This window comes from Anas acuta, chromosome 7 (assembly GCF_963932015.1).
Source record: "Anas acuta chromosome 7, bAnaAcu1.1, whole genome shotgun sequence".
In the NCBI taxonomy this organism is placed as follows: Eukaryota; Metazoa; Chordata; class Aves; order Anseriformes; family Anatidae; genus Anas; species Anas acuta.
In genome coordinates this window covers 17,595,934-17,610,780 of record NC_088985.1, presented here as the reverse complement: position 1 = coordinate 17,610,780, position 14,847 = coordinate 17,595,934, and the positions used below count along the sequence as shown (strand labels likewise).

The window sequence follows — 14,847 nt, the reverse complement described above, 5'->3', positions numbered from 1 at the left end:
GCAACATGCATGCACTAGCACAGGACGTAAACAAGGTTTCAGTTGTCATGCTGCTAGCAGGGAGTGAGTCATCACTCCTCTCAAGTTTAGTATGCCAAGGAGAAAGTCATTTTTATCTGGGTATATAAATTTAGGAAAAGGGTGAGGAGGGTACTTGGCAAGCTTACTGTACGTGAGATGACTCCAGTGATTTCAGGCTTCAAGCCCCTGTGCAAAGCCCCCGTTACCGGAGGGACAAGTGAAGGTGGTGATGAGAAGAATGGCAGTTTCGGGTAAGCAGAGGGCAATGTGTCAGATGGAGAGGGTGCTTGGTTATGGTGGAGACCCCTCTGGAGATGTGGGGGAATGAAATCATCTAAAGTCGGAAAAGTCAAGGGTGTGCCAGGAGAAACAGTCTCAGGGAATACGGAGCCTTGCCCGAAAGGAACCAGAGGCGGTGGTGGAGTGCTGGAGCTGCCTTCTTGCTGTCTGTCTGGATTAACCTGGAGGAGGGGGACTACTATAACTCCAGGCTGAGTTGTGGTGGTGGCAGTGGCATCCTGTAGGAAACAAGGTGTTGTTATGCAATGGGGAAGACCGGTACTTTAGTCTAACGCAGCCATATAGTGTCATGCAAAGATGCACCCAAAACGATATAAAGCCCCAGCAGATTTTCTTTCCCTAGGGAAACATACTTCTTCAGTCTTTTGGCCTTGGCCTCCATGAACACACACACACAACTTCTTGCAAAAAATAATAATAATAAATAATAAAAATATATCTTCCTTCCCCTCACCACCCCTCTCTCCTGTCATTTGCAGTGAGGCTAAATCAAACCACAAAACAGTGCTGCACTCACCCATCCCTTGAGAAGCACTAACCATCCCATTACAGAGTTTCATCCTTTTACACCTTCCTAAAATAGCAAGATCCTAGCCAGTCCAACCCAACCCCCTGCAAACAACACACACACACACACAAACACACAGATCAATGTTGGGGGGCACAGAGTGTTAAATATTATCAAGTGGAAGACCACAAGACTCAGGTGGCATATCAGATGCTCAGAAATTAGGAAGGAGGGGGATAAAGCATTAAGGGAACATTACAATGAATTAAAGAACCGTTCACGTGGCTGAAAGAAAACAAGGTTACAGAGAAAACATGTACCATGCTGCGTCCCATTGCCTTGTACGGCGGCTGCCGCTGCTGAGTAAGGTAAGGCTCTTTTCTCATTCTGTCCTCTGCGGCAGCTGTGCTCTGGGGCTCTAGCACTTTGTCCCTCAAAGCTTGCGGAGGTGATGACTGAGTCCAGGAAGGCTGGCCCGCACCATAACTAACTGCGTCTTTATTGAGGACAATGTAAAAGTACGGCCTGGGAGGAATAGGAGGAGGAGAAGGAGCAGGAAGAGCTTTTCCCGGTACAGAGGAAACAATATCGGTGGCTGGTGCCTGAGTGAGCTCAGCACCCAAACTGGTGCTGGCTGCTGGGTCATGTGTGGTGCCAGTGGAATTTTCAGATGCGGCCGAGCAAGTGTTGTTAGATAAACAAGCTACATATAGTCTGGTGACCTTTTTATCCGCCTTCGTCTCATGACTGGAATTCATTCCAGCCTTACTACTGGGATCTGCCCTGTCAGAGCTGCGTTGTATGGATGATGCATTTGACAAGGAGCAACTTTCCGAGAGTGGCTGCCCAGCATGCACCTCATCTCTGGAACCTGAAGAAAAATGCCCTGCTGGCAAGCCTTGCTTCCCACTGGGGACTGCCCCATAGGGGGTGGGTGATGAGAAGTAACTCCGTGCACTGGCATTTGGTGATGCACGCTGCGCATAAGGCTTGGGCGCATTCAGGTACACGCAGTCCATGATGGGCACCGGCAGCAGGTTGGTCACTTTAGTGTCAGTGCGAGGACGCCATGCAAAGCTTTCCTCTTTGGGAAGAGGGGGACGGGGAGGAGGAAGGGCCTGCCCAGGCAGAGTCAAGAAGCAACAGAGGGATAGAAGAAGCAGCACAAAATGAAAAGAAAAAGGAGGGAAAAAATAAATTTGAAGAATGAATTCGGTCATTAGACTTGGGTTAAGCAGGTTTTAATATAGCAAGAACAAAAAGCAAATACAGTATCTGGAAGGCCAGCGCAGAACTCATCCACATACATCAACTCACACAGCCTCTCTCAGCACTGCTCACTGCAGCACACAAGCATTACTCAGATCTCAAGGCCCTGCCTACACACTGCTGAATTAAGATCTAACATCCTGGCGAACTAAACCCTGGCTCATGTCTCTGTAACCACATGCTTTCCAGCACTGGGTACATCTGAATCACAAAGCTGAATTCAGAGCTCTAGCCCATCTCTGCTTCACATTAAGTGCATCGCCAGAAGATGAATGTTACGCAGTTTTGCCAGGGCTATTGAAAGCAAACATCTTGTGAACACAATGGATTGTCACAGATGACTAAGTAAAAAGTCAGCATTTATCCCACTGAAAAACTGGCTCTTAAGTTTTCTTCAGGACTTTTCCGTCTTAAAAATGCTCTTGACAAAACCAGAACAATTAAAGTTTCTTGAGAAACTGAGATCATAATTTGTCTCCAGAACCAAGATAGGGGTGAGAAAGCGGAGTAAGGGTTAGGGGAGCAGCTTTACTGTTTTTTGGTACTTTGCAACATATTGGTACTCCATAACTGCCTGCTGATTGAAACTCTAATTCCAATCACAGTGAATTTTTGCTGAAATCCAGATTGTTCTGAAGTAAAGTAACAATGCAATAGAAAGTTGTTTTTTTTTTTTTTTTTTTTTTTTTTTTTTTGCTTTGTTGCCAGTAGCCAAAACTAATGAACTACTGAAAAGAATAGAACTAAAACACCAGCCTAGTGAACAGTAGCTCCCTGCATTCCTGCAAATTAACCCTCTGGAGACTATAAAAGGAGGTTTTACACTTACACACCATTGTTGTATCTTTATGGGCTAAGACTGGCTAAATCACTGCTAAAATAGTTTAAAATGCACACACACACACAAAAAAAAAAAGCAGAGAATTAAGATGCCTTAACAGCTGACAACATCCAAATCTGAAAGAATATCACCTTTAAAATTCATCCACACAGCAGGATGAATTGGGACCAGCATATATTCTTGTTACATGGATATAGGTTTAGAATAGTTTCATAAAACTGCAGCTACTGTCTCATGATCTACTGAACTCATGCTACTCCTCTTTCATCCTCATCCCTGATGTGCAAGGACTGCAGAAGTGAGTTGGTAGGTGCTCCTTTTGAAGGGCTTCTGGTTTTGGAAGAGGCTCATCTTTTTTGGTTCCTTAAGGAAAGTAGCTTCAGTTTGCAAGAATTCAAATTGCCACAGTATTTCCCTAAATGATTGGGCTAAGCCTCCTGTTATCACTGTATGGTATCAGGAAATACTAATTTACTACCTGCAATTTCCTTTTTCCATTTTGTTCCATTTCATCTCTCTTCAGACAATAGTCCTTGTGACTTCTGTAAGAACTACCAACTGCATCAGTGCTCTGTCTGTTCATCAACAAGATCAGTAAGTGACTACAGCTGTAAATATCAGACAGTAAATGGACCTCTTCATTAGGGTGCTGCTCCCTTCCCCATCATCTTCTGAGCTGCGCCATATTCCACTTTCACTTACAATTTCAAGAATGGTGTCTGTTCTGTAGCATTGCTACAGGTCCCTGATGATGGGAGCAGTCACCCTGCTAGGAGACAAAGGGACTTCCAAGGGACTCCATTTCATACAAGAAAGCAGCTTCTAACAAAGGGCTTCCTTATCAGACTGCTTCTCTACAGACCAACCACCCAGAAGAAAAAGGATGAAGTTACACCTCTTTTAATAGATTCATTTCAGCAATTTATCTTAGGGTTCAAATAACCTTTCCCTTGATAGCCTTAGAAGGCTTGTATCTGTTACAGCATTAAAACTGAAGGGTATTTCCCCAGTAACTTGTTTTAATATCCTGTCTATCTTTGCTTTCAGTCTGCAGCAGGAAATAAACCAACACAAAAGACAGACTAATAGATGGCTACTTCACCTTTTTCTTGCAAAGAAATAGCATTGTTATCCTTCTTCATCCACCAAGGAAACACTGTGGTCTGTCTGAACACAAAAGCTCCACAGCATTCTGCTGACATCAGCATTGTCCCCGTTTGACAGGTAGGAAAAACTGAGGCATGGCAACTTACCCAAGTCTGCAGCAAAGCTTGGAGTTCAACCCAGGACTCCTGACCATGAAATGAGTGCTTGAACCCAGAAGATCACCCTCAGAGCCGCAGAAGAAAGGCTTACCTGTGGCTTGCTGTCTGAGGAAAGGTTTGGACGCACACTCCTGTAGCCCTTGGCAGCCAGAGAAGACGGTTGGGCATCCCCATTGGCATCAGTAGTAGATGATGACCTCCAATCATCTAGAAGCAGAAGGAAGAAAGTCAGATCACAGAGGATTCCCTCCAGCTACAGAATGAGTGAAAGGAGGGGATTTTTTTTTTTTCCAGTCAACAAGAAATACTTCCAAGAAAGCAACAACAAATGCAGCCAATGTTTGTACCTGTTTCTGTGTTTTCTGGCTCCAGACCTAGGCATTTCACAGAAAAGAGGGGTAGAAGAGATGGGGGAGGAGGATAAGCATAAAGGAAAAGAAAGGGGTGGGGGGGGAAGAAATAAACTGTTACATTTACGGAAAACATGTACCAACTGAAGTTAAGAGTCAAATTACTTCATTTCACACATAAAATGCTCTCTGACAGGGCTGCCTAATTACCATAGAGACCAGTCCTAAACATGATGCCCTCCTTGTTTCTGACCTTTGTAAACACAAGGCAATTCATTCAGAGCAATGAAGAAACAATTGTTCATTGACATTCTTATTTCGGAGGCAAAAAGGCAGCCCAGCTAGCTAGTTTCTAAAGCTGCAGCTTTTAAGTCCAAACACCACACATTACTGGAAATACAGGGACCCCGTATTCAGCCCTAATAGAGCCTATGAAGAGATATCTACCCTTGTCAACATCACTGTGTATGATTAACAGGGGGAGAGGACTGCCAGCAAACAGATCAGGTTTTGATGACTAAGGGCACACATATGAAGAGGATTAAAAAAAATAAAATACAACGTCACTTTACAACCGAGTCCCTGCAGACAGATGCTTTAGTCTCATCAACTATTTACCCACCTCCCACTGGGTTCTTCCCCACTGACTCTCCCCCTGCTAGTCATTTTGCTGTTCGAGTTACATGCAAAAAGGACTTCCAGCTCCAAAGTACATTTCATAAAGTGACTGAGAGAGTAAGCAAAAGTAGTATTAATGATCTCATTTCCATAGTAATAGGCTCATTGCCATTCAGGCTGCAGGAAATTTATGAAGCCATCAGCAGAAAGGAGTGAGGCAATGGTGGGGGGCAGGAATGAAGAAATAGGGAATGGCAAGCATGAAAAGAGGGGAGGTCATAGGTGGAGCAGAAGGGGGAGGAGAAGACAGAGCAGAAAGTGGCACATTGAGGCTGGAATTAATGGAATCACCCTTCCTACAACAATGCATCCAGAAATGATGTGTGTTTTGCTTTCAGGAGCAAGTTCGACCCCCTCTTTCCCCTTAACAGCATCTTGCCTTTGGGAGTTCATCCTCTCTGCCAGACCCACAACACTGGACAGGTTTATTATGCTTTGCCTGTCTCCTACAATTAAGTAATTACACGTCTGCTATTGAACGATGGCAGAACTCTGTGGCGACACTGCCTGTCTGGGATGCCATCCCTGCTGCCTTGACAACCCAAGTGAATGCTGTGGTGGCAGCAGCACCACCCAGCCTCTTTCTGGTCCACCTTGGCTTGGGATAAAAGGAGGTGGATAGGAGCCTGCCAGGAAAACAGAACTAAAGAATACCAACCAGCTGAGATTTTTTGCTGCTCCTGACAGCGAAAGGGAGCTGTAAACAAGCTATAGACAAAGAGTGAGTGGTCATGAAACCTGTTCTAGGAGACTGCAGGACTTCATCTCCCTCTGCTGGTCTGGGTCTTACAAGAGGTTTCTGACTAGTACAGGATCTGGGGCTTTAAGTCTTAGTTTAAAAGTTAAACAACAACACCTTCCCAGGACTCTGGACTGACCTCATATGAGCTTACCATGAGGTAACATATTCCAGTTAACCTCGCACCCACTACACTTACTTTCAGGTTGCTCAGCATCCTGAGGACACGGTGAAGAGAGATTCTGATTCTCTTCATAGGCCGGAGATGCCCGGAGGGTCACAGCTCCTTTTCCGCTGCAGACTCTAGTGGGATCCATTTCTACAGGAAATGCACAGGCCCAGAGGAGACACATTGAAAGAGATATTAGATGAAAACTATTAGAAGCCATCAGAGCTCTATGGAGTATTTTTAGCATGGCTGTCTTTGGGTGACTTGATCTAGTAATGTTTATGTTGATGAAGATTAGCTCTGGATTTAAAGCATTGAGAAATCAAAGCAGTTTTGTATTCAAGTAACTGATGAATGTAGAAATAAGTTCTGAGCCAGTGTAACAGAGCTAAGAGAGGAGGAAAAAAGCATGAGTGTTTGAACCAAATTTAATGAGTCCACTTGCTTTATTAGGCCTGCTTTGCATGAATTAGCAGGACACAATTATACCCAAGACTTTTCTGTAGGTTCTGTAGGGATGTCACAGTGGTATAAAGCAACAGGATTTTCATGCTAAGGCCTTAAAAATTCCTTTTGTGCTGGACTGAAAAAGACTTAGGCCTACTGGAGGACAAAGTCTTGCAACTATGCCAAATACAATCTAACAGCAGGACAATGCAAGCTACCTCCTTGCCATCTCCTCCCATTTCATGGTAGTATTGCAGTTTTTTGACACAGGAACCCAAATCACTAAAGTAGGAGATTTAACATACCTGCTTAGATCACCCTGTGGAGCACAACACCAGGTCACGCCAGCTTTCTGGCTAAGGCCTGATTCAGCACAGCTTCAGTGCACGCTTAGCCTTGTGCATTTCAGTCCATGGTTTGGGTTTTTTCCCTGTCATCCTATTCATTATCCTTGAAGTTCAAGTTTGTTATCTTCTTACCCTTATTTAAAAACCTTTCCGGAGAGTTGTTTCCTTAACATATCTGTAGAAACAATAAGCCTAAAGAGACTCTTACTTACCCAAGCTACTTCCATAGCAAAACACATCACCTCCCTTTCTTATGCACTATTACTGCCCCTGCAGCTGCCAGACTTCTCATTTTGACCTACCTAAACAGAAGCGCTTGTCCTACCATGACAACACACATGGAGCCTGAAGGTGTTCTGAGGATGTGCTGTGTTGCACAAGTGACAACATGATGATTTTTAACTTTACAGGGTGAGGATTATTCTCCCTATGCCCCAGGAGGAATGCAGCTGCTCTTTAGGAAGTGTTATTATAGTGACAGTTATGCCTCCAGACTGGACAGAGGGGGCAAAAGCTGCTGCTTGCTGCCCAAATAACAGCTCGTGCTTACTGCAAAACTGCATCGCCTGGCTGACATCAATAAGACAATGCCCAACTACATCCACATCATGCCTGCAGACCATGACGACACCTCTGCCACGGTTGCAGAACACTGCCACAACGTAATGAAACACCAAGAGCAGAGGTGGACAAGAGCAGTAAGGGAAAAGACTGTCACCGGAATCACCATGGTGAAGGCTTTTACTTGGGCTTCCAATGCTTTAGGGCTTTCTCAAAAAGCAGTTTCAGGTAGCAGATCCACACTTAGCAAATGTTGCTGATGTATGCCAACTTCACCCTCATACCACACAACTGACCACGCTTTAAGGTCACCCACATGGCTGTTGAAATAGAAAGTGACTTCTCTGACCGAGAAGCATTTAATAGGTCTGTGTGGATAGTTTTGCCCCTCTAGAGGCTGCCTCAATGTTGCAAATTAAGTAAAGGCTGTACTGATAGAAAATATCCTGATTCCCTACTTATTCCACCTTTCCTGTAGTCCTACACGTGAATCTGCTACCCAAAGTTATCGTTTCTGAAAAAGTCCTGAAGAACTGGATGCAGAACAAGGTTAGGAAATGCTCTTGTACAGGACACTATTTCTGGCTACATTTCACATCCACACAGCACAACACGCAGCCTCAGGACTCTTTGGACTCATATTCAAACCAGAGTACCAAGGTTTAAGCTCTGTGAATCCATTTTCAAGAGTACTTTGACCGAGGCATAGATATATTGCTGGGAGTCACCACACCTGATTCAGACATCCACAGAGTAAAGGGTTGCTGTTGTTCTACATTCTTCCCCTATATACCCTTCACATGCACTGGAGAGAGAAAAAAAACACCTAGAGCTCACCACAAATAGAAGTGTCTCTGTTATATTGGAGGAAAAGGGCCCTGGAATTGACCATGGACTATTAGTCCAGGAAAAAAACAGCAAGTGCTCTGTGCCTGACTCCTCTTGTCATTTCTGTACTCCATTTAGATACTAAGTTTCGGGTGGCAGGACCCTTGACAATAGAGAAAAATTAGAGGACTATAGAGTCCAATAGAGGACTGACCCCTCCGTAGAGATTGAGGAGAGATGTTTTAGCAGGACATGGAAGACTTCACCTGTGCTGTCCAGCAAATACCAGCAGCTTGCACAAGGGACTGAGGCCCACACCCAAAAGCCAGCACTGAACTATAGCTGGATCCTGAAGCTCTCCCCTGTGATTTGGCTCTACTATTTCGCTTGTTTGGTTAATGCTGCACACTCTCCTTGTTTGCATCAGGCATCTTTTATCACGTTTGCTGGGCTGTTTTGCAACAAATATTGTACATACATTGTGATTTGGTGAGGTGTCAGGTATGATCTCAGCTACTGTTATTAACAGCAATAGTATATTGCTACTCATTATTCTTCCAGAGGTAACTGGATAAACAGTAGTCAAATCATCATTGATGAGTGAATACTCAAATGCATAGTTCTAACCTTCAGGGTCCATAAAACAACACTTTTACAAGGTCTACCATGGTGTGAAGAAAAACATGCACTAGCTAGTCTCTTAAGCTTACCATAAAAAAACTAAGAGATGGGACTGGATTTCTCTCATCAGATCTGACCATCTCTGAACTTTGAGTTTTCAAAAATCCAGATATAGATGTAATCTGCCAAGAATTTTCCACTAGAAGTTGTGTTTGAAAACAGTGACTCAACAAAATAGGAATATTAAGAAACCAATCAAGTTAATAGAAATTCTCATGGGATACTACCAAAGCACTTCACTGTAATATAACAAATTACAAATGTATTATAAATCAAAGCAGTAAGAGTTTGGAAAAAAAAGTCTGAACTCAAAAAAATCAGTGTGTTTTAAAAAGGGTTGAAAATAAAGTTGTCAGACTATTTCACTTTGGGAAAGCAAGACAAACAACTAAGATGTTGAATTCCCTCACAATTTAGGTGAAAAATAAAACAAATATCCAGATCTCTCATTACAGGAGTCCACCAGATGTTAACAAACATGAGGACATCAGCCCTGTACTTCGTACAGCAAAACATGTGTGGCAGATCAGAAGAGACAAGCAGTATCAGCTAACCTAGCACGACTGTCCAAATCCAGCAGAGTACAAAAATAATTTTGTACTTTTAGCAGGAAAACATGTGCTTGGGGGCGGCGGGTATAACAGAGCCTGACATCCTTATTTACAGATTCTTTACATGGATAAAGTCAGCGTGCGCACAGATGTCTGTTTACTTTCATAAAAACTAAAAGATAGGCAGGAAATATTCTTTGATTCATCAGGAGCTCCTTTCACAATGAGGCTGTACTAACAATATCATTCATAACCAAGCATTAGTAGAAGGGCTTACTACGATCCCAGATTCAAGTAGACACAATTATGTCTGCAGAAGAGCAGCATAATTGAGAACAGTGCATTGTGCCGTCAGGAGCTAACTTTATTACCTACTGATGAAATCCACAGCTCTGGAAACAGTGAGAAGGATGAAGCTGAAAACTAGCCAAAGCATGTGGGTGAAGCAGAGAAAGAGAGAGAGAAGGAGACAGACAGACAGAGAGAAAGATGATGGATGGCCAACTAATGCGGGGGGGGGGGGGGAGGGGAGGAGAGGCTGGGGTGGGGAGAAGATACCTGTAGGCAGCACTAGGTGAGGAGAAGTTTTCACTTTCTTCACAGGGATTATTTTAACGGCAGAAATAGAGCGTGTATATAAAGGGACATCAACAGCTGCAAACACAAAAGTGTAAATGGCACATCCAAAAGGGAAGAACAGAGTTTGGGAAGCATGCCACAAAAATTTCTAATGTACTTGGAGACACAATAGCAGGAAATTTCAAATACAAAAGCAGTCCAGAGAGCACTGATGCAACCGTTAAAAATATCCCTTCGCTTGTCCTAAATCAGGACGTGTCTGTTTTATGCAGTGTGCAGAACTGCTTACTGAGTCCACTAACTGCTGACTGCCACTGCGCTGCAGGGGATGAGAATCTGGAAGCATTAGTTTTTAGAAGCCATCAAAAACTTTTAGTGTAATCATTTTGCTGAGACACACTACATGCAAAAAAATAAAAATATTAAGTCAATGTTAAAACGGCTCAGTTAAAGTGAAAAAAACACAAAGATTGAGAAGTTCAGAGTGGATAATTAAACTAGCGCATTACATAAATTCTGGATTTTATGGCACGTGCTTTACAAGTTCAACAGAGAGTAGAGAAACACAAAATAATACTGAAAACACTCTCATGACAGAGTGCAGCATCAAATACCCAGTTCAGAAATAAATATCAGTTTAAGAATTAAAAGTTTCTACTGCACTTCACCATTTTGCATACTAATTATGCCAGGCATAGTAACACAGGGGAAAATCATATTACACTGTGCAAAGTGCTAGCAATTGTTGCAAAACTCTCCAGAATACCTGCTACTTCCTCTCCAACTCTTTATTGCTACTAATGTAGAACTATTAGAAACGACAACAAAAAACACCCTACTCATTGGTAAAGCTTAACAAGACCTGCCAAGATAAACACCTTTTAAGTCACAGCTCCACAAGAGTAATGAATTGTACCGTTGATTTCTGTAGAGCCAGAATTTTCTCCTTTAAAACCTGCTAGTTTTCTGCAAGTATTGACAGGAAAATGCCAGGTGCTCCCTTCTTTCCACCTCCTTCAGGCCTGCATAATCAGGAGCAAGAACTACATTACTAATATTTAACACACCAATTCTCAGTGCTGGGCCACTTTGAGGCAGGCATGGACATCAGGATGGTGTGTACACCCCCTCTTGGGGGATCTTTCTAGTCCCAGTCTAAACTGGAAAGCAGAGATTTCAACCTGGCAAAGGGATTTCAAGCAAGAGGATAGGAGAAGAGCTTGATAAGAGTTTTTTCTAACTCCAGATAAAATTGTTATTTTTATTTGATGAGATGGTTTTAAATCCACTTGTATTAAAAAAAGGAACCCAAATCAAACCCTGTTCTCCAAGCTTCTCCCTGAGCACTGCAAATCCTGTGAAAACAATAGATCCCAACTCCAAACAGTCTACAGTTTGGGGAAAAACCTTAATTCTGTTCTGCTCAGTAACTGATGGAATTCAGCCATCTACAAAGCAGTCAAAATACTAACCACTATACAAAGGCATCAAAGGAAAAGAAAGGAAATGAACCCTGCAGACAACCAACCCATACACTCATATACTTTCACTGTGCCAAAACACACACCATCGTTATACAATATTGAATGCTGTAAAGCACGCTTCAGACCTGTTGACATTAACGTGATGACCAGTTTGTTCAGGTAAGCTGGGATTTAAAATCCTTGTTGCTAATGACAGATTTCTTCATTACCTAAACAGTTAGTTCCAGCTCTTTAATCCTGGGCTCAAACCTTCACCTCCCTCTGAAATGAGCAGGATTCATACATAGGTACCCCAAAATCCATGATGTCTAAACACACTGAAATATGGATTCTCAGGTGGTGACAATTAACACAGGCAGTGCACATATTTCTTCAAAACAGCACTGGAAATATACAAAGATGCAAATCTAGCCTGCCACCTTTTGTTACTTGAGAGACAAAGAACACTTGTTCAGCTAAAAAATGCTGCTGGCATGCTGTAGAACAAAGCCTTTCTTGTATCAGTCGCCAGGCAAACTAAATTTGGAAACCCCTGCTGCAGTGAATGCCCAGGAAGTCAACCACATCACTCAGTTGACATGCAGGGGGAGCTGCAGAGGTGCGTCTGAAGCTCTTAACCCACCTTTTTCCTGTCCATTGCTGCTAAGCCCATTCACAACAGTTTTTGCAACATCAATTTCTTTGTGTTCTGCAAGACAAACAAAGAAACAGATTATTTCTGGGTTAAAGTATTTGCAACTGAATTTAAAATCTGACTATGCCATGGGTCAGAGCTATTGATTCAGGAGTTAGGTAGTATTCCTACTGTCTCAGGAGATGTTGCTTGGAGACAGATCTCCCTCGGATGACAGCTCTGTTTCTCCTTCCTCTTTGCCTACTTGGACTGCAGCCTCTTTTAACCGGGGACTCTCTCTATACATGCACATTGCACCCAGCTCAGTGATGTTCCAGCTTTGAACGGGACATGTACACTCTAGCACGGGAAAAAGCAAATACTCTTCACTATTGCATCAGCCAGATGTGTGTAGAAACCCAAAGATAATGGAGCTGGCCTGCAATCCCCAGTATTCAAGCTGCATGCTACATTATGGCACTGTGGACTGCTTTGCTATTTCCCAATAATTACTGACTTTTGGGCCCAAGGGGAACAAAGAGAACAGCCACCTTTTGCTACAAGTATCTTTCACACTGAAGCCTTGCTTCTTAAAGCTGATGGGATAACTCTTTTGCACCATTTCAAATATGAGATTTGAAGGAAATTTAATGTGAAATCCAGCTTAATGAGAAAACATTTGCTGAACTCAGGGCCAATATAAAGATCACAATGTTCTCTACGGAAAAAGAGAGTTGTGAGCCTGCAGGGTCCTCAGCTGACATGAATAAAACTGGCTTTTGTGAATTCAGAGAAACACAGAAGACAATGCTGGAAAGAACCTGCAAAAGTCATCTAATGCTCTATTCCTGACCCACGGCAGAAACAACTCTACCTCTGTCATTGCTGACAAACATTTGCCTGAACAGTTCTTACAAACTTATGGTATCACCCTAGAGCAGTCTACTCCAGTGTTTTACAAGCTGTAAAAGTTTTAGCAACTTTTAATTCAAATTCCCAGATCGTGTTTTTCAGACTTCTGATTAGTTTTCTATAATTCCTCTAGGCTGTCTCCAAATGGTTCATGTTTTTATCAAAATGTGGTGCTAAACATTGGACATGATACTCCCGCTGAGACATGATAAAGTGCTAAAATCAGTCGAGAATATTATTCCATGGGTCCTACATATGGCATTTCAATATGGTGTCTGCTTTAGTTTTTCACTGTGGCTTGCCTGTTACCTAGACAAGCCCAGCAGTTTTACTCTTGCCAACTAGCCCCATTTCCTCTTCCCTCATTTTTGTTTGAGCAGCTGATTTTTCTTGTCCAGATGTCAAATTTTGCATTCACCACTACTAAAACATACCCACTTCTTTCAGATCTTTTATTTTTTCAAGTAGTCACAATAATTTTGAATTCTAATCTTGTATTACAAAGTAAAAGAAGCTGAAGGGACCTACCTTGTCTCAAAATATTTCTAGTTATTTGAGCTTTATAAGCCAAATTAACACAGCAAAGGTCAATCCATGACACTATTTATTAAGAAGCCTCCCCATTCTTTCTCCAATAGTTAGGTTCCCTTAGATTTTCCTCAGAGAGCTGCAGCACCTCTCTTATGAGAAAGGGCTGAGAGAGCTGGTGTTGTTCAGCATGGCAAAGAAAAAGCTCCAGGGAGACCTTATAGTAGCCTTGCAGTACCTGAAGAGGGTTTACAATAAAGCTGGAGATGGACTCTTTATCAGGGAGCATAGTGATAGGACATTGGATACCAGCTTTAAACTTAAAAGAGGGGAGATTTAGATTAGATGTTAGTAGCAAATCCTTTATTCCACAGGCGGTAAGGCACTAGAACAGGTTGCCCAGAGATGCTGTGGATGCCCCATCCCTGGAGGTGTTTGAGGCCAGGTTGGATAGGGCCCTGGACAACCTGACCTAGTGGGTGGCATCCCTGCCTGGGGCAAGGTGGTTGGAACTAGATGGTCTATAAGGTCCCTTCCAACCCAAACCATTCTGTGATGCCAGGGCTTTGCCTGCCAAGATGCAGAAGAAGAATAAAAGAATATATCAATGAAGAGGTAGGCTAATGATTGCAAATAGAAAATAACAGACTTACCAGAGCTCATTGTGGCAGAAGGACTTGCCCTTTTCACTTCTGGATTTTGTTTATCTCTGTTTAAAGTGAAAGACAGAATGGTTAATTTCTTTCATGCCTGCCCAGGCAGCAGTAGATACGATGCTGAACAATCATTACAAAAGTCAAGGTAAGAATTGTAGTTTCATCAAGAAATTTAGTTCAAAACCCAAACAAATTTATGTCAGTCAGCAATTACAATTTTTATTCATAATCATCAGAAACTGATGAGTATTTCCACCCAATTACAGGCACTACTTTCAAACCTTAAAGTGAATCCTCAACACCAAATCATGAGATACTGATTAAAGCATAAGTCTATATATGGAAAATTACAAGTCTGGTTAGCTTCTAACATATGAAGTGTATCACTTTCAGGGAGAAAAAAAATCATAGTGAGACCATCTTTAAGATAAAACCCTCAGCTTAGGCCACTGCCAGATTTCAAGACAATCTGCTGCTCATATCAAAGTCAGCCTCTCCTCTGGAAGATGTTACAGTGAAG

The 14,847-nt window shown here is 42.6% G+C and overlaps 1 protein-coding gene across 50 annotated transcripts in view; it reads right to left on the bottom strand.

Annotated features, from left to right (window-relative positions):
- SORBS1 (sorbin and SH3 domain containing 1) overlaps positions 1 to 14,847 on the bottom strand; it is a 236,321-nt gene that overhangs the window by 52,871 nt on the left and 168,603 nt on the right. For 28 of the 50 annotated variants that reach the window (XM_068689544.1, XM_068689539.1, XM_068689541.1 and 25 more), the window contains 8 exons: positions 14,325 to 14,380; positions 12,241 to 12,306; positions 10,114 to 10,209; positions 6,171 to 6,290; positions 4,552 to 4,578; positions 4,296 to 4,411; positions 1,150 to 1,947; positions 168 to 539 (listed from right to left, as the gene is read on the bottom strand). In XM_068689544.1, coding sequence (XP_068545645.1) covers positions 168 to 539; positions 1,150 to 1,947; positions 4,296 to 4,411; positions 4,552 to 4,578; positions 6,171 to 6,290; positions 10,114 to 10,209; positions 12,241 to 12,306; positions 14,325 to 14,334 — 1,605 coding nt within the window. In that variant the 5' untranslated portion in view covers positions 14,335 to 14,380. The remainder of the gene's footprint in view (positions 1 to 167; positions 540 to 1,149; positions 1,948 to 4,295; positions 4,412 to 4,551; positions 4,579 to 6,170; positions 6,291 to 10,113; positions 10,210 to 12,240; positions 12,307 to 14,324; positions 14,381 to 14,847) is intronic. The other 22 variants (XM_068689560.1, XM_068689567.1, XM_068689569.1 and 19 more) reach the window with 8 other exon arrangements.